The sequence below is a fragment of the Pongo abelii genome, chromosome 1, assembly GCF_028885655.2.
Source record: "Pongo abelii isolate AG06213 chromosome 1, NHGRI_mPonAbe1-v2.0_pri, whole genome shotgun sequence".
Classification (NCBI taxonomy): Eukaryota; Metazoa; Chordata; class Mammalia; order Primates; family Hominidae; genus Pongo; species Pongo abelii.
Window position 1 is genome coordinate 182,286,028 of NC_071985.2, and position 23,517 is coordinate 182,309,544.

General features: G+C 41.3%; 2 protein-coding genes across 2 annotated transcripts in view; one reads left to right on the top strand and one right to left on the bottom strand.

The window, feature by feature from the left end:
• Window positions 1–474: 474 nt before the first annotated feature.
• Window positions 475–4,746, bottom strand: CDKN2C (cyclin dependent kinase inhibitor 2C). The gene is made up of 2 exons (XM_002810837.5): window positions 4,618–4,746; window positions 475–1,222 (listed from the first exon to the last, which is right to left on the bottom strand). Exons 1-2 carry the CDS (start codon window positions 4,744–4,746, stop codon window positions 845–847), a joined length of 507 nt encoding a protein of 168 aa, XP_002810883.1. The 3' UTR covers window positions 475–844.
• Window positions 4,747–14,797: 10,051 nt separating this feature from the next.
• The window catches only part of FAF1 (Fas associated factor 1), a 534,212-nt gene continuing 525,492 nt past the window's right edge, over window positions 14,798–23,517 (top strand). The window contains exon 1 of the mRNA XM_002810838.5: window positions 14,798–15,295. Coding sequence (XP_002810884.1) covers window positions 15,251–15,295 — 45 coding nt within the window. The 5' untranslated portion in view covers window positions 14,798–15,250. The remainder of the gene's footprint in view (window positions 15,296–23,517) is intronic.

Sequence of the window (23,517 nt, forward strand, 5' to 3'; positions counted from 1 at the left end):
TATGATATAATTTTGGGAAATGTATTATTTAACCATTTGCTTCATTTTGTGATTAAAAACCCATTAGTGGTAAGCATTTTTAAGGTGGCATTTTCTTTTAAAACTTTAGAGCTAAAATATGTTTTCAGATTGCTACTTCTGAACTCTGTCCTTCAACTATTTGACTTAATGTTGAGAAAAAGGGAAGATTGGACATTAAGGGAAATTCACACTGAAATTTCAGGCTTAATCTTCAAAAAAAAAAAAAAAGTTGTCCTTATTTTATTTTAAAGCAGAAATACTAGGCACCAAGGTGGACGGGACATGGGTAAAGGATGAAAACAACTGAATCATCAAGAGAGTATGTCTAGTTTTCCAGTTGGTCTACCTTTTCTAGTGTAAAGACTTAAGACATCAATAACTTTTAGTACAGTTCTCCTTAGCAAGTGATAAGTTGTGTATGGGTTCTAAAGGAGGGAAAATCACAGAAAAATGTTGTCCTGTTTTGAAAGTGTTTTAATTAGACAAAAGAAGCATCAGGACAAACCATTTTAAAAACAAAGTCTTGAAGTTGGGTGTTGAGATTGGCAAAAGGGGAAGCAAGGGAAAAGCCAAGGGAAGATAAAATATTCAGAAGAAAGTCAAAGCTATCTGCAATTACATGTTAGAACAGATTTTGCAGGTGAAAAAGATGTTGCTTAAATATATTCATAAACCTGTTGTAAGATTTTCACTTATGCAGTTTCAGAAAATTTAGCTGCTTAACATATGACAGAACTGTATTTTAACAAATGACATTAAAAGTCAGGAGAGCTATGCAGTTAATTGATAAAGTAGAGGCAACGTGGGGGAGCCCTCCCCACATTTATTGAAGATTTGTGGCTCCCCCAGCCCCGTTTGCCTGCATCAGGCTAACAACCTCATTCCTCCCATAAAGCCTGGCCAAATCACAGGCGGTGTCCCCCTTATGGTTCCGATGCCCCACATTGCTGGCCGTGTGCTTCACCAGGAACTCCACCACCCGGAGGTGGCCTTCTTTGGCAGCCAAGTGCAAGGGCAGGTTCCCTTCATTATCCTCGATGTTAACATCAGCTTGAAACTCCAGCAAAGTCTGTAAAGTGTCCAGGAAACCTGCTCTGGCCGCATCATGAATGACAGCGAAACCAGTTCGGTCTTTCAAATCGGGATTAGCACCTCTAAGTAGCAGTCTCCTGGCAATCTCGGGATTTCCAAGTTTCATAACCTGGAAAAGAAGTAGAAATGGTAGAATCCTTCAAGTGCTCATGCTACAGAATTATTTTAAAATATCTGCCTGTCCTTTCATTTATGTAACTATTTATTTTTGATGGAGTTCTTGCGGAAGACCCATAGGATGGGGCTTGAAGGGGTCAAATGCAGAAAAGTGCTAGTAGGTGAAAGTAGAAGACAACTTCTAAAAATTGAGCTTCTATGATGGAACGTCTTAAATGGGCCCAAAAGTAGGATAAATTGATCAATAAGATAGAATTTGTGCAACATGTATAGCATTTGCTAACAACTCTGTTCTCTATGTTCCATGAAGAGTTGTGTAATTTCACGAATTTATTAAAATAACAGAAACGGAATTTGGGATTTAAATAAGAGTCTCCTTCTGTTTGATTGTTCATGATCATAAAATGTGCCTGTGGTATTAATTCTAGAAAATCATATGTGGTTAAACTTTATTTTCTAAATAGCTACTGCAAACAAATAAGGATGTTGAGTTTCTCTAAACCAACTCCCTCAGCGAGTGTAAAAATGATGTCTTAAAAATCCAGGCCTGATATTTTCTTAAATGATCAATTTTTACAAGTTCCCTCCAAATAGATATAGCTCCAAATTTCCAAGCATTTCTTAAAAATATTTTTTATTTGCAAGTTATTTAATATTGGCTACTAGGTGTATTCAATGTTTAGAATCCTTCATTTTAAATTACAAAACATTACTGATTATTAAGGTGTTAAATAAGCCACAGTGTTCTAAATTGCTTATGATATCAATTTATATAAAACTAAGTTCCTGATATACCTTGTATCACAGTAGGAAATTATTGTAGGACAACTGTTCTTGAAAATAATGAAATAGTCACCCTATTACATTATATACTGTTTCTTAAAGCTCTGACAAGCCTCCTGATTTTCAAATGAGCAAAAGAAGAAAAAATAAGATATTTAATGGGTGTTTTGGGACACGGACAGCCTTGTCTTGTGGTTTGAGCTCATTTAATAATCAACTGGTGATCCTGTGTTAGTTCCTTTTTCAGTTATTATCAAGCATTTAAGGAATAGCTATTTGTAAACTGCCAACATTTTAAAAGTCAGAATGTGGTATTAACACTTGCTATCAACATACAAATAATTCACATAACAAAGATTATCTACTATTGTTTGAATATATTTCACTCTATCAGTGGTCTCTTATAAAATATCTTGTAGAACAGCATGCAAATATAAAATACATATAATTTAGTTGTGAAAAAATATTACTTTCATTAACATGCCACACATTTTCAGCATTTACACTGGTTTATTTATATTTAGGTATATCCATAATAATCTAAATTTATAATAAATATCTTGTATAATAGACACTCAATGTTTATGAAATTAAATGCTAATGGAAAATACAAAGTCGTTCTTTTTTAAATGTTTGTTTAAAAAAATCTAATCACACATTAAATAACATAATAAAATATATTTAGAATGAGTAATATTTTGTAAATGCAAACTACATAGATGGACAAGATATTAAGCTCCCCTGTTGATAAAACTGTTGATTTTTAGCTCTTCCTTTGGAGCAGTGGTAAACAGTGATACATAATTTATATTTCAAGAACTTCAATGAAACATACTTTTTGGTTATTAAAAATTGATACGACCACAACTGTCTCTAAAGATTTAGTCATATTTAAGGACCTGGAATGAGAAAAATAAGAGACAGATACCTTGGATCTTTGTAAAGCAAACATACGATTAAGGCCTTTGATATTAACCTGATAGAAAAATGTACACTAGGAAGGTGGGAAAGGCTTTTGAAATTGAGTTAAATAAACATAATTGTAGAAGAAAATTCACCTTTTTTCACAGAAAATAATAGCAATATTGGAAATGGTTTTGAAGAAAGTTATTTCTTGACTTATGACACAACTTCAGAGTCAGGATTATACATATTGAAAATAAGCCTTGAAACTCCAGTTTCTGTGTGTGTGTTTCGTTATATGTACAAGGACTAAGCCACAATAAGTGGGTGTTAGTATCTTGATAAGTATGTTTAATATAAACAAGATTGCAAAGTTGTATTAAAAATGTTTGTCAAAACTTTTTAAAAGAATATTATTAATTTCCCAGTCTTCCTGTTCGTCAAAAATCCTGTAAAATCTTATTATGAACATGGGTTAAGTAGCTCATTCTTTGTGAAGTTTATATAATCTTTTGAGTTTTCAAAAGGAAACTTTTCAATATATTAAGTTTGTTACTTTGCTATCATCACTAAACCTGTTCAAAACTACTAGGTAGAAAAAGAAAAAAAATCATTACTTAATGTAGCAGCAATAACAAGATAAATAATTTAGTATCTGTGCATAAACTTCCTTAATACTGAAATTTTTGCAAGGCCAGTGTATTCTGATTGAAAATATACAGACTGTATGGACTTTGTTTGTTAATAGTATATCTCTTGGCACTTAAATTTTTAATTCTTGTAACCGAAACAAAGCCCTCTAAAAACCCTCTCCCCACTGGGTTTTCAAAAACAGCTTCAAGTGTTGCATTTCCAAATAAGAATAGCTCATAAGAATATCATCAGAACTCTGATAAAGCAACTATTTTAAACTATTTTGTCATTTTTCTGTTTCTAAGCCTTTCACCTAAGTTACATGATAACATTCAGAAGAGGAAAAAAATTATCAGGTACAATACTTGGCAGCTAGACATGTGTCAATTGTTGCCTGTAAATTTAATTACTGAAAATTAGAGCACACCACGGCATGACCGTAGAGACAAAGACACTGCAGCTGAGCTCTGATTAGAAAATTCAACTTTTTATTCCTCCCGACTCCTGAATGAGTGGATGGTATTACATTAACTGTAAAATGTACATCCTGTCCCGGTGCCCAGGCCACCCATTCCAAACGAGGAAAGGTCGTTTGACAAAACTTGAAGCATTTGAAGGAAAAACACCCTCACCAGTAGTCAAGAAAATTAACGTTAAAGTCTATTATTGGGGGCAAAGTACGTAAAACCACTAATAGCAGTGTATTTACTTCAAATAATAATCATAATAATGTGTTTACAGTGCTGTCTTTAAAAACAAAACAAAACAAACAAACCTCGGCCCTACAATGACTACTTTAAAATCCCCACCGTCACAAAAACATTCCAAAAACTAAGACCAAATCTGGACCCCACTTGATATCAAGGATGTTATTGGATTTGAGGAGTTTATTCAAAGTACGTCATTTTGAGAAGTTGCATCCACTTAAAGATATAAAATATGGCAACCAACTAGGTTTAAAAACAGTGAAATTTTATGTCCCTGAAAGCTTAAAACCTGTAAATCTAGAAACCCGGGTCACGTAGGCAACATTATTGATTTGTTTTCCCCACCTCTCTGAATACCAACCTGCAGCGCAGTCCTTCCAAATCCATTTTGTGCATTGACGTTTACATTATTTTGCAACAAACTAGTAAGTTGCTCTAGGTCCCCCCTGGCAGCTGCGGACGCCAACTCGTTCCCCCAAGGCTCGGCCATTCTTTAGGGTCCTGACGATCAGGAAAAGATGAATTAGTCGTTTTTCTTTTTCCCTTTTCCTTTGCTCCTAACCAGGCTGCATGATGGCATCGGAGACTGACAGAAGGACTGGGATGGTTAATCTGGAGTAGAGCTTGGTAGTAAATACTAGTAAGATCTGCCTGCCAAAAGCCCGCCCCTCGATTCACACGTGATTATTCAGCAAAACTGAGCCATTGGAGAGGGGCTCCTCGCCTCGCTTTTTTAGCTTAACCCCTATGAAGAATTCTGACGACTCCACAGAGAGACACACAGACACACATACATTCCTGGTTAATGACTCCGGACGTCAGATGTAGGCAGAGCTGTCACGTACCTACGCTACAGATCTCTGTGAGGAGTGTGTGTGGAGACTCAAAGGACTATAGATCGGGGCAGAAAATACCGCGGAAGGAAAGACATTCAGGGGGAAGAAAAGGCATTCACCCACCCTTGTTCACGGTGATGACTTGAGCCGTGTGAGGCAGAACTGGAGGGGCAGGTCCTCCAGGGGGCTCGGTTTCCATCCGTCTCGCCGAAGGGATAGTCCTGGGTCCTCCGCTGCTGGGAGAGCGCCGCGGTGGCTGGATGCTGACGTGCTCCGGAGGGTTAAAAGATGATCGCCAAAGGCGAACGGGAGTAGCAGTTCCGTGGCCCTCAAGTTACAGGTCGTAACGACTGCCCAGTGCTCTGGGCTTCTCCAGAAGAGCCTTTGGTCGCGTCCGGGCCAAGCCGTGGGCTAATGCCGCTCAAGAAAGCTCCGGAGCCCGCCCGCCAGGCAGCCGCAGCCCCGCCGAGCCTCAGAGGCCGTGGGAGCCGGGCTCGGCGCGCGTCTCCGGAGGCTGCCGGGCGTGCGGCGGGCCCCCGAGAAGCCCGTCATGCCGGCCCCGCCAGGTCCCGGGACTCCCGGCAGCCTGAGGAAGGAGAGCGATGCGGGAAGCGTCTACGGAGCCCGGACTGCTGGGGCAGCTCGCGGCAGCATTGCGGCTGCACTGGGCAGCCCCCCGGGAACTTCCCGCCTACGACCGAGCTCGTTCAGGCTTTCTGCTGTAGGCACTCATTGAGCTGCTGCCGCCGCTGTCCTTTCCTTCCTTTCCCGGTTTTGTGGGGGCCTCCGGAGATGGGGAGAGTCCTGGGAAACGTAGGCCAAGTTCTGAGTAGGGACAGTCGCCGCAGTTCCAGGGCGCAGCCAGTCCCGTCGCCGTCTCGGCGAGCGCTCAGCAGCTTCGGCGCCCGGTGCCACTTCGCCACCTCTCGCGGTCCCCGGCCTGTGCCCCTTTGCTGCGGACAGGGCAGCCGCCAGCCAGCTGTGCCCTGGAGCCGAGCCTGGCAGCACTGCTTCCTCCCTGGCCGCACCGCTCCCAGTGACAGTTTCTTTTGTAGCTGATCCCCCCGTAGATCGCCGGTCCCTGCTCCTTTCACCTCTACAGGCACTTGCGTGTCGCCCCTTTTTTTGCTTTTTTCCTTCACTCCCTCCCTTGCTGCTTTTTTCGCTGAAACAATTGCTGCTTCTGTTGCCTCTCAGAGAGGGTGCCGGTTTCTTCTCCCTTTTTTCCGACCTCATCAGCTTTTTTTGAAAAGAAAAAAAATTGAGCGCTTTTTGAGTTGAAAAACCCGCCCCCATTTTAACGGCAGAGTTTTAAGGAGGCTCGGCAGAGTTGCAGCGCCGCGGGAGCGGGAAGGCCGGGCACCGCCCACGCCCCGCCCTCCGCCCTGCTGGCGCTCGCGCTCGCAGTCTCGCACGCTCCGCCCGCTCGGTCCCGCGCCCTCATTCCCGCCTCCCGCTCTCCACCTCCTCCCGTCAAGTCTCTCGCGCCGGCTCCCTCCCGCCGGCTAGGCGGCCTGTCCCCAGCTGGAGCGGGGTTCGGCCCCGCGAAGCCCTGCCTGCCCTTCTCCTGCTGGCGGGCTTGAGTCTGTGACGCGAACCCCCAGCTGCCCCAATTCCTACGGGGGCGAGGACAGGGGTTTGTTATTTAAGACGGTTGTGGAGGGCCGCAGGGTCTTTGAGGCTCCGCAGCGTAGGCTGCGGGAAGGCGGACAGCGAGCTGGCATAAAGGGAGTCGTTCTTCAGCGCTAGCGGGGCAGGTCGGCCCGCCTCTGTGCTCCCCCGCCAGGCTCGCAAAGTTCGGGCGGCCAGGCCTGCGGCTGCGGCTGCCTCCTCTAGGGCGCGCGCGCTCTGTAAACTCGGCCTCCTTCGCTGAGCCCTGGGCCTCGGCCTCGCACCTGCCAGATCCACGCCCGACGGCGCGGTGGGCAGGGGTGGCCGCGGGGGTGGAGGGAAAAACCCGGACTGCCACTAAGCACAGTGCTCACAAAAAGCAAGTCTTGTATAGACTGAATTTTATGAAAACTTAAGACGTGGCGTATGTAAGAACGAACTCTGAAGCCTTAATTAATCAAGGACTAGAAACTGCGAAATAGTCCTATTATTAGGGAAAAAGGAGAAAAGCAGTTAAATTTAAAGCAAAGTTTAAAATAAGTCCTGTGAAGTGTTTTCTAACAAAGCCATTTCTTGGTTGCCGAAGTTCTCTCACTACTTAGAAGTGGCTTGGATTTTGGGGATGTGGGGTTGGGGAGGGTGTCTAGAACGGTCTCTCTCCTAATCCTTTATTTAATCATCCGACACCAATTTCCAGTACTTTTAACTTCCTCTTTTAGCTATGTGAGATTAATTAACTATTGCTTTCTGTATTTTTATACTCTTAAAAATATCCAACACGGTTGCATGATGCACCCAGTGGTCAAAATGAAACCAAGCAAAAAATGACAAGTCTAATTAGAACCGGCCTTTGGCAAGCGGATCCACCAGCAGTATCTGTACCCTTCTTGAAGTACACTGGGAGTATTAGCGACAAAACACACCAGAAACATCTGGATAATCATCCAGCAAGAGACTGGCTGGTAGGTAGAGGGAAAGTTGAAACTGGGAAGAATCTGGCAGTGTTTTCTTTAACGTAATTGTTGAGAAAAAAACTAGAGTTCTTTTCTTAGGTAACTAAACTTGAATTGTGAATCAAATGAGAACTACAAAACAAGAAATTAACTCTCTTTTTCTTACATATATGTAGACGTTTCAAATAGAAGCATTTAAGGTTCCATTTATACCAGTAAGAAATAAATAATAATTTACTTTTGATTATTCTGGGAACTGTGTAATCTTTTCATACAGCCAGAGGGTGTGAGGACATATTAGCACTGTTGGCTGATAAGAGAGAACTGGTATTAGTCCAATTTATGAGGATTGCCTTCTAGCATTTATTATGGTTTCTTGCTTAGAGATAAATTGTAAAGAGGAAGAATCTTAAATTGTTTGATTACATAACGTACTATAATTTTCATGAAATAAAATGCTTATTGCTGAACAACTAAGTAAAACTTATGATAATTTAAGATGTACACAGAGTTGTATTAAGATTTTTGGAGGCCCTAAGCACTGAAAAGATTTTGATGTTCTACCACCTCTTCCTCATATAGAAATAAAAAGAAAAATAAGAGAACCCCAAAATAAGAGTAAAAAAGTCCAACAAAGTTCTGATTTTTTCCCCATGATGGCTACTTCAGTGGTTTTGCTGAGATATTAAAATATTTGGCAAAGTTTGTTTGTTTTTTTTTTTTTTTAACATTCTGGTTTTGCTGGTGCCCTGAAGCATATGCTTCATCTGCCTGTTGGGTAAACCATAATTGGCAGTGCAGAGCTTAGGATCTTAGTTCAGAAGGCATACATAAGTATTACACAGTAACTCCAATGAAAATCTAGTATATATTGAGGGCTAGTTCACTAAAGCAGATTCAAGGGTATCCCTACCCTCAATAAGCTTATATTCTAACATGGCTTACAAGAAAAATTCATAGTTAAGTTTCTACTATATTGAGAGTGGTGCTTTCCTTTTTAAAATCAAAATGATAAGTACATCAAATACTGAAATATTAGATATTAAATATTAACAGTCATGGAAACCTTTTGCTCCAGCAGTTCATAATCATTTAAGGAGACATAGAAATGGCCGGGCGCGGTGGCTCAGGCCTATAATCCCAGCATTTTGGGAGGCCGAGGTGGGCAGATCACCTGAGGTCAGGAGTTCGAGACCAGCCTGGCCAACATGGCTAAACCCCAACTCCACTAAAAATACAAAAAAAAATTAGCTGGGCGTGGTGGCTGGCGCCTGTAATCCCAGCTGCTCAGGAGGCTGAGGCAGGAGAATTGCTTGAACCTGGGAGGCAGTGGTGGTGGCAGTGAACTGAGACTGCGCCACTGCACTCCAGCAGTCTCCAAAAAAAAAAAAAAAAAAAAAAGACATAGAATAGAAATGTGATTCAGTCAAATTATTCTGTGCTTTTCCCTCATTGACTCAAGTAGGTACAGTTTCTGAATGATTAACTTTTGGAAATGTTTATGTGGTATTTACCATTTCTTTAACTGGTCTCAAAGTCTTCCTTTTTGTTGTATTTATAGATCAACAGAGATGGAAAACAGACTGGGCACCCCCAGGCAGCCTTTTTTGTCACTTTATAATTGTGGCTTCAGCATTTTATTTCTGAGATTCAGTGGTTTTTTTCATATAGGTACTTATTTATGAAAATTTTTTATTATTTTTATTTTATTTTATTTTTGAGACAGGTTCTCACTCTGTTGCCCAGGCTAGAGTGCAGTGGCTTGGTCATGGTCATGGCTCACTGAAGCCTTGACTTCCCAGGCCCAAGTGACCCTCCTACCTCAGCCTCCAGAGTAGCTAGGACCACAGGCATGCTCCACCATGCCTGGATAATTCTTCTAATTTTGTGGAGATGGGGTCTTCCTATATTGGCCAGGCTGAAAGTTTTTTTTTTGAGACGGAGTCTCGCTCTGTCATCAGGCTGGAGTGCGGTGGCGCGATCCCGGCTCACTGCAATCTCCACCTCCAGGTTCAAGCCATTCTCCTGCCTCAGCCTCCTGAGTAGCTGGGATTACAGACGCCCACTACCACACCCAGCTAATTTTTGTATTTTTGGTAGAGACGGGGTTTCACCACGTTGGCCAGGATGGTCTCCATCTCCTGACCTCATGATCTGCCCGACTCAGCCTCCCACAGTGCTAGGATTACAGGCGTGAGCCACTGCACCCAGCCTGAAAGTTCTTTTTTAAAGTAAGAAGAAAAAAAAGCCCAGTAAGCAACCCAAAAGCTGAAAAATAATAGCAACAATTAATATTTGTATAGTGTTTCATGGTTATAAAATATGATGCATATCTATCTATCTATCTATCTATCTATATATTTTTTTGAGACTGAATCTCGCTCTGTCACCCAGGCAGAGTGCAGTGGCGTGATCTCAGCTCACTCCAATCTCTTCCTCCTAGGTTCAAGCGATTCTTCTGCCTCAGCCCCCGAGTAGCTGGGATTACAGGTGCACACCACCATGCCCAGCTAATTTTGGTATCTTTAGTAGAGACAGGGTTTCACCATGTTGGTCAGGCTGGTCTCGAACTCCTGACCTCGTGATCCGCCCACCTCGGCCTCCCAAAGTGCTGGGATTACAGATGTGAGCCACCGCACACAGCCAATGCATATATTAATCTTTACAACAATTCTGTGAAGTGACTATGATAATAATCCCCATATTTCAGGCGAGGGAATTGAGGCTGGCAGAAATTGTGATTTAAAGTCGGTGAATAGTAGACATAGGATTTGAATTCAGTTCTTGGGGCTCCAAACCTTATACTTTTTCCATTAGTCCAGGGTCAGCCACTAGTATCCTAAACAACATTAAATCACTAGATGAAATACATATGTGTAGTAGCATTAGTTTTCTCATGAATTACATTATGAGCAAGAAGTATTATTTAAGAAATTGGTTATCTTAACCAAAGAATCAAGGTTATCACTACCAGTAATAACTCAAGTTGATAACACATGGCCTTGATATGATGTAACAAGGACATATCACCTCTGCGGTATTTTCCCCTAAATGCATAAACTCAGTGTAATTCTGAGAATACATTAGGCAATCCCAGATTGAGGGAGATTTTATAAAGTTCCTGACTCTTCAGAAGTGTCCACTGAGAAACTGTCACAGATTGGAAGAGGCTACTGAGACATGACAACTAAACGTAATGTGGTATTATTGGACTATGGAACAAGAAAAGGACATTAGTGTAAAAATCCAAATAGAGCCTCTATAATTTAACTAGTAGTATTTAGCAGTGTTAATTTCCTAGTTTTGATAGATGTACCAAGTTAAATAAGATGGTAACATTAGAGAAAAATGGGCTAAAAGCATATAGGAACATTCTCTACTGTCTTTGGAAGTATTCTAAAATAATTTCAAATAAAAATTTAGTAAAATATAAATAATATTTATTATTTATATTGGAAATAAAGATGATATAAAAGTTTCTTTTAAAAGAACATGGAGATTCTAGAAAAAGATCTGTGTTTAACTTAGGCTGAGCTCCATGAACTCCTACTGTGGGCCAACTATGAGAATAGATAAATTAAAATTACTTTTTTTTGCTTGTGCATGGACCAAATTTCTTTACATTTCCTTCTTTTGGTTTATGACACTTAACTGAAATTGTTTCTCTTAAGGATGGAATTCTGGAGAAATGAAAAATGATTTTTTTTCTCCTAATTCGGTATTTATTTTTCTTCCTTTCTCTTAACTGTAGTAGATAATTACTCTGGATGCTAGGTATCCAACCATGAAGAGTTAGGCCATAGGGAAGAAACACTGTCTTTGGGAATGGTATAAACTAAGCAGCATGGAAGGGAAATTGTACAGAGGCAACATGGTAAGTGGAAGGAGCACTAATTTGACCTAGCCTTGAATCCTAGGTCTGTCACTTTGTAGCATGACTTTGAGCAAATTCTTAACCTGCCAGAGCAGCTTTATATTCTGTAAAGTAGTAGTTGTAAATATTAAATGAGATAAAGTTTGTAATGTATCTGTACATAGTAAACTCCCAATAAAAATTAATAAACTCAAAATTACTGTTATGTTCACAAGACTTTGCTATGTTTGCACTATGGTGAATATAAAAACACATGGCATAAAGCGGTTTATAATCTCAAGAAACTTTCAACCTTTGGGGGGAGATTAAACATACATATATGAAAACAATTAGAGAAAAAAATTACAGAATTTACTGGAGCACTAAGTTGTGTTGTAAAGATAGTAAAAGCAGTGATTAGAAAGGGGAAAGATCCTTACTGGCTTAAATTTTATGAAAGGGGTGGTCCTGAGAAAAGCATTTAGGAATTGGTATATAGAGTAATAACTAATGTTTGGAGAGTTTTAAGGTTTATGAGGAATTTTCACAAGCATTTTATCATTCAACATTCAAAATCACAAGTTTTTTTAGCCCAATTTTAGAGATAAAGAAATAGAACCAGACAGCCTTTGTTAAAGAGCAGAGTTAGAACTCAAACCACAATTATTGACTATTAAATTTATGTTAGTGTGATACCAATATTTTATATTTTCCATGCATTTTCATAATTGTTTTTTCATTTATCAGAGGAAATAGTCCTGTGAGAAACTGAAGTCAGAGAGATTAAGTGACTCATCCAAATTCCCTCAGCTAATTATTTGGAAAAGCAGTACTAATATATGCCTGAATGTCTAGTGTGTTCATCCCATCGTTCTACATACCACATTGTTTTAATTTCCAGATGGAGAGAAAGGAAATAAAAAGGGAGCAACATGGGATTTGAATGGGTTCTGAGGTACACACGCATCATTACAGAGAAAAACCCTCAACTTTTTAGGACTGCATTAATCCTTGGCCATATAAGTAGAAACAATTATTCACCTGCCTTATACTGAGGGTGGCCTATATGAATGGGGCAACTGAATTGCCACATTTATATTATTGGTGCTGTGTTTTGCCTCATGATTCACATTTGTGCTGACTTTTGGAATTACTTTCTTTTTTAAAAAATATTTATTTATTTATTTTGAAACAGAGTTTCACTCTGTCACCCAGGTTGGGGTGCAGTGGTGTGATCTTGGTTCACACTGCAACCTCCACCTCCCGGGTTCAGGTGATTCTCCTCCCTCAGCCTCCCGAGTAGCTGGGACTACAGGCACATGCCACCATGCCCAGCTAATTTTTGTATTATTTTTAGCAGAGATGGGATGTCACTACGTTGGCCAGGCTGGTCTTGAACTCCTGACCTCAAGTGATCTGCCTGCCTCAGCCTCCCAAAGTGTTAGGATTATAGGCATAAGCCAATGCCCTGGCCATGGAATTATTTTCTTACGGCTGAAAATTAAGCACGACATTTTGATTCATGTGACTGTGGAGGGTTCTATTATCTAGCTAATTCTGGTCTAAACACAGATTATTACTTAAGAGTTGTAGGCCAGCCTATTTTCATTTAAGAAAACACACAGAATAAACTCAGATCATAATACAGTGCACTTCTTTATATTCAGTGAAACTGAACAATTAAGTCATATTTCTGATTTCTCATGAATATATTCCCAGTTTATGGAGCCTAGGCCTTGCTGGCTGTGGTGGTATGGCTCACACCTGTAATCCCCACTCTCAGGAGGCTGAGGTGGGAGGATGGCTTGAGCCCAGGAGTTGGAAGCCAGCCTGGGCAACACAGTGAGGCCCTGTCTCTAAAAAAAGTAAATAATACAAGTTTAAAAAGTTCTTAAGGGAAGCCTAGGCCTTCATGCTACATGATGATTTCACTAGTTTTTATTTTAGCTCTACAGGATAAAATCAGCAATCTTACTTCACATTTTCAAGCTTTTACATACTTTCCAAAGCAAGTAAATGCCCCAAGACAATCCAGAAGCTGATATTTTCCCAAGTCAAGGATGAACAACTTCCACTGTCACACTTTCTCTAACTTGGATGACAACTACAAACTGTCACAGTTCATTGTACGTAGTCTTTGGCTGTTTTAGTTACAGAGGCTGTCAATTTCTGACCATAGGTTGAAACTTTCAATATTTGGTGAATATTCCAAAATAGTTTCTTATGAAAATGAATAGGCCGGGTGCAGTGGCTCACGCCTGTAATCCCAACACTTTGGGAGGCCGAGGAGGGCGGATCACGAGGACAGGAGTTCGAGATTAGCCTGGCCAACATAGTGAAACCCCGTCTCTACTAAAAATACAAAAAAAACTTAGCCGGGCGTAGTGGCGGGCGCCTGTAATCCCAGCTACTCTGGAGGCTGAAGCAGGAGAATCGCTTGAACCCAGAAAGCGGAGGTTGCAGTGAGCCGAGATCGCGTCACTGCACTCCAGCCCAGGCCATAGTGCGAGACTCTGTCTCAAAATAAATAAATAAATAAATAAAAATAGACTGACTATATTCAAAGCTGGATTCAAGTTTTACCCCATTTGTAAGATGTCTTAGCTTAAAAAAAACAAATATAACTACAGCAGTAGAAAGGTTTTCCCTTTTTTCCCCCTTTGGAGCAACCCTATTAATTGGAGGTTGTTATTTCTCATAACTACCCTATCAATTAAAAAAAATGCTCCTCCTCTTCTCTGGGACGAGATTTTTACCTTTCTCAGCTTCCTCGTCTCTCCCATGTCTACCATGGCAGTCTGGTTACTTCTGTTTTACGGAGTCTGAGGATGCAGACGTCAGGGAGCTTGGGACTGGGTGTGACAGTGTGGATTCGGTTTTGACAGGTTGAGCGTGAGAGACTATATGAAGTATTTTGGTGAAACATTGTAGAGAAAACGTATATTCTGAAATGCTGTTTGTTAGACGAGTTGTAACAGTGTGTTCAGTTGGTTTGTGAGGCTGGTGTGTATTTGTGTGACTAACCACGTGAGGTGCACAATCTGGTCCCCGCCTCAGCTAGGGGGAGGCGCTATCCCGAGGCCTTTGCTTAAATCCAAACTGGAATAACCTGTTGTGAGACTTGAAGCTTCCGCAGCTGCAGGTTGCCGTCTCTGCCGCCAGCGCAGAGATCCTGGCCGGGTAATCGCGCGCCCAGCGCTTGACAGGAGGGTGGTCACGTGGAAGCCGCAAAGCGGCGCTTTGCGACCTCGATGACAGGCAAAATGTGCGACAGCCGTGGCGCTGGCCAACCAGGGGCGGAGGCGGCGGCCAGGGAGGAAGCGGAGGAGGCGGAGGCGGCCGTGTCGTTCGCCCGCCCGCTCGCTCGCTCGGTTTCCCCGCCCCCGCCGGGCTTAACGCCGCTGAAGGTAGCCGGGTGTGCGCTGTCGCAACCTGCCCTTATCCTGGCCCGCGACTGTAAGACCGGACGCACATCCAGACCAATCTCCCTGTTCGGGCTGCTGCGACGCGGGCTCCGCAGGTTGCAGGCGGGCGGCCGGGGCGCCTGAAGGTTACCGAGTGCATGAGCGCCTAGCGCCTCCCGCGCTGCCCCGCCCGCTGGCCCGCCGACCCGCCCGCCGGCTCGCCCGCCAGCCCCTAGGCGCCCGGCGGCGGCGGCGGCGGCGGCGACGGTCGCAGGAGGTGCCGTCTGCCTCCCAGGTGCGCGCTTCGCTCCCGGATCCGCGGAACTCGGCGGCCGCCATGGCGTCCAACATGGACCGGGAGATGATCCTGGCGGATTTTCAGGTGAAGTATCTGGCCCTCTTCCCCTCCCACTTCCAACCTCGTGGGTTTCCGGTGCCACAAGGGAGCCTTCTTCCCAGCGTTTGAACGCTGCAGTGGTGTGTCGTTTAGGCTTTTATACGGTGCGTGGCGTGTGCCTGTGTGTGTGGCGAGCTATGGAGAAGCGTATAATTTATATCCTATCATGAGTGTGTGAATGTGTTAAGTACGGGTTGAATGGGGTTGGAGGTTTTAATGACTTTTGGGTTACAATGTGTGTGAAATGTGTAGTGTTTCCTGTATTATATGGGGGGACGTGTAGAGTTTTTGTTTTAATTGGTGTTGGACCATTAAGTATGGGATGTTTTGGGTTGTTCTATGGGGAGAGATGTATGGAGTGTGAGCGTGGAGCGTGTGGTGTTATGGGCGTGGTGTATTTATATTGTATTAAGGGAAGAGTAAAAAAGCAGAATGATGAGATGGCGAGGGCAATGGCAATGGGGTACTGAGGTCCTTTTCAAAGAAGAGTAAACATTTGAGACTGCCTAATTGGAATCTTTGGAGGATAAGAAGATAACGAGGAGACAGATAAGACTATATATTCCAGAGTATCTCTGCAATGAGTTCACAAGCTTAATAAATTACCTATTCATATTTGCGGATTCCCCTCCCCTACAGACTTGAATTGCTTGGTTGGTGTCCTTTCTCCAGGAATACTTTAAAGGATAAGTAAAGGCTGTTCTCTTAATAAACCCAGCTGTAGTGCCACTGACATGTAAGTATCTTAGGGAGGCCCTTTGAAAGTAGAACTGTATGCATTGTGAAAGACTTGGAGCTAGAACTAATATCCTGTGAGCGCTACCTTTGCCTTTTGATGTTTGGTAAAGGAATTATTTTAGTGAGATATTTTTAGCCATTTTGGCATCAACTTAGAAGCTACTGTCAAGTATAGGCAGACTTTTCCCACTTTTTTTAACACTCAGGTTGCACAGGTTCTAACACTAGCTTAGTAGGCAGTATTTTTCCTTACTGAAATTTTGTTGCGCTTTTCTCTCTCTCTGTTCTATTAAGTTCCTTATTTTTTTAAATTAATTAATTTTTTTTTTGAGACGGACTCTCGCTCTGTCGCCCAGGCTGGAGTGCAGTGGCGCGATCTCGGCTCATTGCAAGCTCCGCCTCCCAGGTTTACGCCATTCTCCTGCCTCAGCCTCCCGAGTACCTGGGACTACAGGCGCCGGCCACCACGCCGGCTAATATTTTTGTATTTTTAGTAGAGACAGGGTTTCGCCGTGTTAGTCAGGATGGTCTTGATCTCCTGACCTCGTGATCCGCCCTCCTCGGCCTCCCAGAGTGCTGGGATTACAGGCGTGAGCCACTGCTCCCGGCCCTTATTTTTACAAATTAACGTTCAGTTAACCATTTTCAGAGTTTGCTGTTTTGGTTACCCAGTGAAATCTGATATACAGGTATTAGGAATATGCATATATCTACACTTTGATTAAACCATAACCTCCAAACTAATAAAGGAGTGTCCTTATAATAAAAGTTGACCGTAAGATTTTGATGTTTTGTAAGTTTAGGATTGGCCTGAGGCTTTTTTGCCTGCCTACATTTTAAAAAATTTTTCAATTAATTAATTAATTAAATTTTTTAGAGATGGGCCTCGCCATGTTGCCCAGGCTGGTCTTGAACTCCTGGGCTCAAGTGATCTACCCGCCTCAGGCTCCGAAAGTGTTGGGAATACAGTTGTAAGCTCCCACACTCAGCCCTGCCTAAGTTTTTCATCATCGTCTTTTTGTTTTGTTTTTGTTCTCCAGTTCAATTTTTTATCTAATGTGGAATGCACTGTTTGAAAAAGGACTCCATATTTCTAGGTGTAGTTTTACCGTGTTACAAAATTGGCTTCTGATTTCCCTCATTAAAAACTTTATAAGGTAATTATAACTTTGTTTTGATTTTACCTTTTTATCTCTAATAACTTGCATCTGCTTTCTATTTTTTGTGTGTGACAATTATTATGCTTAACTGTTAACCTTATATTGCCTAAGGGACAGGAAATTTAGGCTTCTTGTACTCAGACAAAGCAAGATTTTCCAGGGATTTTGGTTTGGAAATGAAAATGAAAATTTCGGCCGGGCATGGTGGCTCACGCCTGTAATCCCAGTACTTTAGGAGGCCAAGGCGGGCGGATCACGAGGTCAGGAGATCAAGACAATCCTGGCGAACATGGTGAAACCCCGTCTCGACTAAAAAAATAGAAAAAATTAGCCGGTCGAGGTGGCGGGCGCCTGTAGTCCCAGGTACTCGGGAGGCTGAGGCAGGAGAATGGCGTGAACCTGGGAGGCGGGGCTTGCAGTGAGCCGAGATCGCGCCACTGCACACCAGCCTGGGCGACAGAGCGAGACTCCGTCTCAAAAAAAAAAGAAAAGAAAATGAAAATTTCGATCACATTAATAAGATGGGAATAAGTTTTTCTCTTCAGACCAATGGTAATGCTATACACAATTGTTTAAAAATGGGAAAAATAGAATGGCATCTGCAGTGAACAATTGTTTGCCTAATAATGTTAATTTTGTGTTGTCAAATAGGTAAAAGAATGTTATTGAAAGAAGAAAAAATTATTTGGAAAAATACACACCTTAAACACATTAGCCATTTGTGTGTTTAGGAACCTGGTGTTCTCTTACAAATGATGGTCTTAGTAAAAAGTGATTATTCTTCCTGTTTTTTATATTATCTCAATTTTTATATGATTAACTTTAAGCATTTATTCAGTTATATGAAAACCAGGCAATTTATTTATTTACTTATTTATTTTTTCTGAGATGGAGTTTCACTCTTGTTGCCCAGGCTGGAGTGCAATGGCACCATCTTGCCTCATCGCAACCTCCGCCTCTCGGGTTCAAGTGATTCTCCTGCCTCAGCCTCCTGAGTAGCTGAGATTACAGGCATGCACCACCATGCCCAGCTAATTTTGTATTTTTAGTAGAGACGGGGTTTCTCCATGTTGGTTAGGCTGGTCTCGAACTCCCGACCTCAGGTGATCCACCTGCCTTGGCCTCCCAAAGTGCTGGGATTACAGGCATGAGCCACCGCACCCAGCTCAAGTCATTTAATTTAAGGATTGCAGCTTAGGACTTGGCATGTGGATACTTGGATGACACTGGTTTCTTCTGTAACTGGGCAAATCAGTTTCCTCACCAAAAGTGAATATGGTAAAATTACATGTTTATATCATATGATTATGAGACTCAATAATAGTTTGAGAGCTCAGTATTGTCTTTGTAGAAAAGACATGATTTCCAAATTTGATTAGAATTTGAAAATAAATCACATTTTGATCATTGCTAGATACTGTGTCTAAATGTGGAAAAACCTTTAAGAAGGATTTTTGTATTTTTTTTGACTATTTCAAGTCAATGGAGAAAAGAATTCTGTTGAAATCAGTGAAGTGATAAGTAGTGGGTGGAAGATTACAGCTCAGACTTAATGGGATAGATTTGGAATATTATAGATGGGTGAATTTATTACAAAGCAAATATTACCCCAAATTGTCCTCTAAGAAAATCCTCCCCCAATCTGTTAATGAAAAAAAAATTGTGGTACAATCCTTATAAAATTTACCATTTTAGCCATTTTAAAGTCTTAATGCCAGTTCAGTGGCATTAAGTACATGCATTTTGCTTTGCTACTATCACCGCCATCCATCTCCAGAAAGCTTTTCATCTTGCAAATCTGTTACCGTGCTTGTTTAACAATAAGTCCTTATATCCCTCTCTCCTCAGCCCCTGGCAACCACCACCCTACTTTCTATCTCTGAATTCGACTCTTCTATTAATAGGTACCTCATATAAGTGGAACATAGAGTATTTGCCCTTTTTTGTGACTGGCTTATTTCACTTAGCATAATGTGCCTAAGATTCATACATGTTAGCATCAAGATTTTATTTCTTTTAAAGGCTAAATAATGTTCCATTGTATGTATATACCATATTTTGCTTATTCTTTCACCTTCCATGGACATTTAGGTTGTTTCTACCTTGTAGCTATTGTGAATCATGCTGCCATAAACATTGGTGTTCAAATATATGTTCCAGCTTCTGCTTTCAATTCTTTTGCATATATACCCAGAAGTTAAATTGCTGGATCACATAGTCATTCTATTTTTAATTTTTTTGAGGAAAATTAAAATTTTAATTAAAATTAAAATTAAAATTTTCTATAGTGGCTGCACCACCAAAATTTTGAATGGAGAGAATGTCAGCATCCTGTTCAATAAATTATTTTAAAAATCAGCTCTGAGCAAATGAATTTAGAATTTGGAATATTTGACCAAAAATCAGTTTTACATGTACATAATGTTAACATAGTATGTTACCGATAAAGGAATGACTAGAGTAGTACACCTACAGTTCTTGCTGGCCAGAGCCAGGAGGGGGTGTAAAGGAATTTCCTGGGTTTAAAAAAGCAGGCAGCATTGATGAATCATGAAGTTCCCCCTACCTCCTTTAATGGTTTTGTAACAAAGAGATGCATTCAGGTGAAAGTTTCAAGTCTTTTTGTAACTATAGAATAACTGTTCTTTTCGTAATTGTAGAATTCTTTAACTTTTTTTTAGGTTGAAGTAGAGAACATGAATCATTTGGTCTCAAACTTTTGAGACCCTATTTGGTTTGCTTACATACGTGAAAATAGTTATCCAAATAATTGCGATTGCTATGAAATAATTTCAATAATATCAGTTACTTCTTTTGGTCTAGAGTGTTCTCCTCCTTAACCTCTTTCTTTTTGGCGAGACAGGGTCTCACTCTGTTACCAAGGCTGGAGTGCAATGGAGTGATCACTGCCCCTTTGAACTTCTGGGCTCAAGTGATCCTTTCACCTCAGCTTCCTGAGTAGGTGGGACTACAGATGTGTGCCACGAAGCCTGGCTAATTAAAAACAAATGTTTCAGCCAGGCATGGTGGCCCACACCTGTAATTTCAGCACCTTGGGAGGCCAAGGCAGGTGGATCACTTGAGGTCAGGAGTTCAAGACTAGCCTGGCCAAGATGGTGGAACCCCGTCTCTACTAAAAACACACACACAAATTAGCCGGGCATGGTGGCTGGTGTCTGTAATCCCAGCTGTGGGAGGCTGAGGCAGGAGAATCACTTGAACCTGGGAGGTGGAGGTTTCAGTCAGCCAAGATCATTTCACCTCACTCCAGCCTGGGTGACAGAGTAAGACTCTCTCAAAAAAAAAAAAATCAAAATTTTTTTTTTTTTTTTTGGTTAGAAACACAGGGTCTTGTTACGTTTTCCAGGCTGGTCTTGAACTCCTGGCCTTAAGTGATCCTTCTACCTCAGCCTCCAGAGTGCTGAGATTATAGGCATGAGCCAACACACCTGGCCTGGTGTTACCTGTTTTTCTTTTTTTTTAATTTTTTTAATTTTTTATTTTATTATTATTATACTTTAAGTTTTAGGGTACATGTCCACAATGTGCAGGTTAGTTACATATGTATACCATGTGCCATGCTGGTGTGCTGCACCCATTAATTCGTCATTTAGCATTAGGTATATCTCCTAAAGCTATCCCTCCCCGCTCCCCCCACCCCACAACAGTCCCCAGAGTGTGATGTTCCCCTTCCTGTGTCCATGTGTTTTCATTGTTCAATTCCCACCTATGAGTGAGAATATGTGGTGTTTTTTTTGTTCTTCCGATAGTTTACTGAGAATGATGATTTCCAATTTCATCCATGTCCCTACAAAGGACATGAACTCATCATTTTTTATGGCTGCATAGTATTCCATGGTGTATATGTGCCACATTTTCTTAATCCAGTCTATCATTGTTGGACATTTGGGTTGGTTCCAAGTCTTTGCTATTGTGAATAGTGCCGCAATAAACATACGTGTGCATGTGTCTTTATAGCAGCATGATTTATAGTCCTTTGGGTATATACCCAGTAATGAGATGGCTGGGTCAAATGGTATTTCTAGTTCTAGATCCCTGAGGAATCGCCACACTGACTTCCACAAGGGTTGAACTAGTTTACAGTCCCACCAACAGTGTAAAAGTGTTCCTATTTCTCCACATCCTCTCCAGCACCTGTTGTTTCCTGACTTTTTAATGATTGCCATTCTAACTGGTGTGAGATGGTATCTCACTGTGGTTTTGATTTGCATTTCTCTGATAGCCAGTGATGGTGAGCATTTTTTCATGTGTTTTTTGGCTGCATAAAAGTCTTCTTTTGAGAAGTGTCTGTTCATGTCCTTTGCCCACTTTTTGATGGGGTTGTTTGTTTTTTTTCTTGTAAATGTGTTTGAGTTCATTGTAGATTCTGGATATTAGCCCTTTGTCAGATGAGTAGGTTGTGAAAATTTTCTCCCATTTTGTAGGTTGCCTGTTCACTCTGATGGTAGTTTCTTTTGCTGTGCAGAAGCTCTTTAGTTTAATGAGATCCCATTTGTCAATTTTGGCTTTTGTTGCCATTGCTTTTGGTGTTTTAGACATGAAGTCTTTGCGTATGCCTATGTCCTGAATGGTAATGCCTAGGTTTTCTTCTAGGGTTTTTATGGTTTTAGGTCTAATGTTTAAGTCTTTAATCCATCTTGAATTAATTTTTGTATAAGGTGTAAGGAAGGGATCCAGTTTCAGCTTTCTACATATGGCTAGCCAGTTTTCCCAGCACCATTTATTAAATAGGGAATCCTTTCCCCATTGCTTGTTTTTCTCAGGTTTGTCAAAGATCAGATAGTTGTAGATATGTGGCGTTGTTTCTGAGGGCTCTGTTCTGTTCCATTGATCTATATCTCTGTTTTGGTACCGGTATCATGCTGTTTTGGTTACTGTAGCCTTGTAGTATAGTTTGAAGTCAGGTAGCGTGATGCCTCCAGCTTTGTTCTTTTGGCTTAGGATTGACTTGGCGATGTGGGCTCTTTTTTGGTTCCATATGAACTTTAAAGAAGCTTTTTCCAGTTGTCTGAAGAAAGTCATTGGTATCTTGATGGGGATGACACTGAATCTATAAATTACCTTGGGCAGTATGGCCATTTTCATGATATTGATTCTTCCTGCCCATGAGCATGGAATGTTCTTCCATTTGTTTGTATCCTCTTTTATTTCATTGAGCAGTGGTTTGTAGTTCTCCTTGAAGAGGTCCTTCACATCCCTTATAAGTTGGATTCCTAGGTTTTTATTCTCTTTGAAGCAATTGTGAATGGGAGTTCACTCATGATTTGGCTCTCTGTTTGTCTGTTATTGTTGTATAAGAATGCTTGTGATTTTTGCACATTGATTTTGTATCCTGAGACTTTGCTGAAGTTGCTTATCAGCTTAAGGAGATTTTGGGCTGAGACACTGGGGTTTTCTAGATATACAATCATGTCCTCTGCAGACAGGGACAATTTGACTTCCTCTTTTCCTAATTCAATATCCTTTATTTCCTTCTCCTGCCTAATTGCCCTGGCCAGAACTTCTAACACTATGTTGAATAGGAGTGGTGAGAGAGGGCATCCCTGTCTTGTGCCAGTTTTCAAAGGGAATGCTTCCAGTTTTTGCCCATTCAGTATGATATTGGCTGTGGGTTTGTCATAGATAGCTCTTATTATTTTGAGATACGTCCCATCAATACCTAATTTCTTGAGAGTGTTTAGCATGAAGGGTTGTTGAATTTTGTCAAAGGCCTTTTCTGCATCTATTGAGATAATCATGTGGTTTTTGTCTTTGGTTCTGTTTATATGCTGGATTACATTTATTGATTTGCGTATATTGAACCAGCCTTGCATCCCAGGGATGAAGCCCACTTGATCATGGTGGATAAGCTTGTTGATGTGCTGCTGGATTCGGTTTGCCAGTATTTTATTGAGGATTTTTGCATCAATGTTCATCAAGGATATTGGTCTAAAATTCTCTTTTTTGGTTGTGTCTCTGCCCGGCTTTGGTATCAGGATGATGCTGGCCTCATCAAATGAGTTAGGGAGGATTCCCTCTTTTTCTGTTGATTGGAATAGTTTCAGAAGGAATGGTACCAGTTCCTCCTTGTACCTCTGGTAGAATTCGGCTGTGAATCCATCTGGTCCTGGACTCTTTTTGGTTGGTAAGCTATTGATTATTGCCACAATTTCAGAGCCTGTTATTGGTCTATTCAGAGATTCACCTTCTTCCTGGTTTAGTCTTGGGTGGGTGTATGTGCCGAGGAATTTATCCATTTCTTCTAGATTTTCTAGTTTATTTGCATAGAGGTGTTTGTAGTATTCTGTG

Coding starts and splice junctions, on each gene's coding strand:
- CDKN2C (XM_002810837.5), bottom strand. CDS start 4,746: ATGGCCGAGCCTTGGGGGAACGAGTTGGCGTCCGCAGCTGCCAGGGGG. Junction 1,223..4,617: donor TTGGAAGGACTGCGCTGCAG/GTTGGTATTCAG, acceptor CTTCTTTTCCAG/GTTATGAAACTTGGAAATCC.